At 49.5% G+C, this 2,964-nt stretch overlaps 1 protein-coding gene across 1 annotated transcript in view; it reads right to left on the reverse strand.

Annotated features, from left to right (window-relative positions):
- Nucleotides 1–14: 14 nt before the first annotated feature.
- sin3aa (SIN3 transcription regulator family member Aa) overlaps nt 15–2,964 on the reverse strand; it is a 21,958-nt gene continuing 19,008 nt past the window's right edge. Inside the window, 3 exon segments of the mRNA XM_037978261.1 lie at nt 15–298; nt 2,201–2,393; nt 2,477–2,571. Coding sequence (XP_037834189.1) covers nt 68–298; nt 2,201–2,393; nt 2,477–2,571 — 519 coding nt within the window. The 3' untranslated portion in view covers nt 15–67.

The following is a 2,964-nucleotide window of genomic DNA, read 5'->3' on the forward strand; positions in this document are numbered from 1 at the left end:
ATCCCCCCTCCCTCCCACCAGAAATCCACCCGTCTCCTCTTGAGTCCTCCGCGCCGCTCCGGGACGGCTACGGCGCCTTGCCTGGCGGGACGTACTTGACGCGGTACTTGTTGATGTTCACGAAGTGCAGGAGCTCCGGGTGGCGGCTGGTGGTGCAGGGCAGCAGGCCGTCGCGCCCTTCGCCCATCAGCCACCGGTTGGTCTCAGCGCTCATGTCCCGCGGCACGTTCTCCTTCAGCCACGCCTCCACCCAGGCCTGGAAGCGCTCGTGCAGCCGCGTGCTCACCCTCTCGTGGGACTGAAGGGAGGGAACGACAAAAGCAGACGGGTGGCGGTTAAAACAGACGGAGACACTCGGCTCCGGTCCACGCAGGACCACTGACACCTGAGGACAATTAGGAATGATTTGATGAACCTTTCGCTTTCAATTATCTCAAATTGACTGAATGATATGAAGGGGAGGGTTTAAAGAACCGATGCGCTTTTTGAAAGTGTTAAAAAAACAAAAAAACTTGTTTTTGCTTTGAAGCATTTAGCTGCGTCTCAACACAACGCCAAGGCGGAAAGGCATCAGCAACGACCTGCCGCGGGTCATTCACTCCCCCGGCGGGAAACATCGTGTCAGCGGGACTCGGCTGTGAGGTGAGTGCACCCCAGGGTCAGACCGTGCAACAATCAGAGACACAAAAGCCCAGCAGCTTCTCTACGGGCCTTAGTCAGCAGGTTAAAGGTCACGACAGAACAACCTGAAGACGATGGAGGAACTACGGGTCCGTTTCACGGGCTTCTAAGAGAAGCCCGTGTCCTGTTTAGCTAAAAACAACCTGGCAGCCAGGCGCCGCCGGTCCATAAGGGCAGAAAAAAATTTAAAAACTCATCCGCCCCACAAAGTAGTTCCTCCTAATAAACAACGTGAATTAATGACCCAGCTTACTGTGTGTTGTTTTGTTCTGTTTTTCTACTATTTTGATGATTTTAAATGAAATTCAATACAGTTTTGGTGATTCATTTTCAGTTTTTTTGGACTTATTTTGCAGTTACAGGGCGGTACAGGTCAGCAGATTTAACACGCCGCCTGTCGGCAGAGATCAGGACTGCAGGGCAGCTCTAAGAGTCTCACTGGGGTGTAAAATATCCCTCCTGTGGACACATCCAGCTGGTTTTAGTTCAGTGATATGACCACTACAAATATTACACCTCACCTGGTCTTATTTATATGCAGCAAAACTTGCTGTGTCCAGCAGAGATTTTCTGTTCAAAAATCCACTTATGGACTAAAAGTGGTTCACTGGTTTAATAATCTCCAGGCTGCAGGTCCAAGCCCAGGTTGGTGCTCTAATCAAAGGGTTTTTATTTAAATATATATATATATGGCAGCATTGCAGCACAGTTTGATGTTTCTTTTTATTTTTACAAATTACTCCACAGAAGCTTTTCCTCCATTGATAATCTGAAGTGTGACTGCAGAAATATTACTTAAGAGAAGGTGAGAACTCCAATCCAGGAAGCCGTGCACCTGTCTGTCTGTTCTTATTTTACCCAGGCAAATTTATTTAAAAAATCCTCCCGTTTGGGGTGGAGGCGGCTGTGGGAGTGGTCGTCCGTTTCTCTGATTTCATTTTCAGACCGGACTGTTTTCACGAGACACAACTTAGTGATAGAGAGAAAAAAGGCGACAACTTTGTGAACAAATAAATATTAAGCAACGTAGATTGTTTTTTTCTTCTTCTTTTTTTTTTTTTACACTAGATGTAAAATTTGTGTGGTTATTAATTCTGGAACTGAACGTCCAACCCACTAAGACTGACGCTCAGGAGCTGCGACAGTTTTTGGTTTCAGCTCATTTCTACGTCTGTGAAGACAGATGAGCCCTCGGGGTTCAGACATCATGCACGGCGCCATGTTTGGTATAACCCAAACCCATCATAGCCTGTGTTAAGCACGGCCATGGAGGGCTGATGGTCTGGGCTGTTTTCTACCTACCAGAACTGCACACTCTGTGCTAACAGATGCAACCGTGAACTCCTAAGCGTACCAAAGCGTCTTTGGGGGTCAAAGGCGAAGCCATCGGTCCGACAGCTACAGTTATGAAAACTCTGGACAACGATCTCATGCGAACTCAACCTGACTACAGAATAAATGGGGGAAGAAGAAGCAAATGAGCCGGTCGAGGTTCAGGTCTTAACGAGGCGGTACGGACCTGCTGGGCTCTCATCAGCGCCGTGCGGCGGTACATGTAATCCTCCGACTTGAAGACGTACACCATCTTGTACGAGTTGAGCTTGAACATGCACTCCATCTTCTCCTTCTCCAGGGGTTTCTTGCCGCCCTCGCAGGCCTCCTTGTCCAGCTGCTCCCTGCCCTTCTGGTACTTCCTGATCCGCCTCAGGTTCCTGGATGGGGAGACGGGCAAGTCGAGACGAGTCAGTCGCGGCCTAACCCGAACGGTCGCGGCCCCCCGGCGGCTCGGCATTACCTGGGAAGGAAGACGGGCTTCTGGGCGAGGTGCTCCCTCAGCTCAGGCGTGGTGGAGTCGGGATTTAGGTAGCGGCCGACGTAATCGGACCAGCGCTGCGAACACAGAGCAGGCACAGAGGTCCATTTAAATCCCAGCTGAGCAGCAGCAAATACAGCTGGTGTGCCAGTATTACCAAAAGGTTGGTAACAGGTCCTTACTAGTATTTCCACTCCAGCTGGAAAAGTGGACCTTCTTACTAGACAAAATGTAAAAACAATGTCACTTGGCTGATTAGAAACGCCCCTAAATACAGTAAACAGGTGGAAACAGATTTAATAATCCTCCTCTGACCTGATCTTATGAAACGCCAACGAACAAGGCGAGCTTTAGGAAGCTCGAGAAGCTAAGAAACGTTCTGCTGGTTTGAGTGAATATTAAATCTTTCCCTTCAATCAGTAAGGCTCTCGCTCTTTGCTCGCATGATGAACCCGGGGGGGGGGGGGGGG

The sequence above is a fragment of the Kryptolebias marmoratus genome, linkage group LG11 (assembly GCF_001649575.2).
Source record: "Kryptolebias marmoratus isolate JLee-2015 linkage group LG11, ASM164957v2, whole genome shotgun sequence".
NCBI classification, from domain to species: domain Eukaryota; kingdom Metazoa; phylum Chordata; class Actinopteri; order Cyprinodontiformes; family Rivulidae; genus Kryptolebias; species Kryptolebias marmoratus.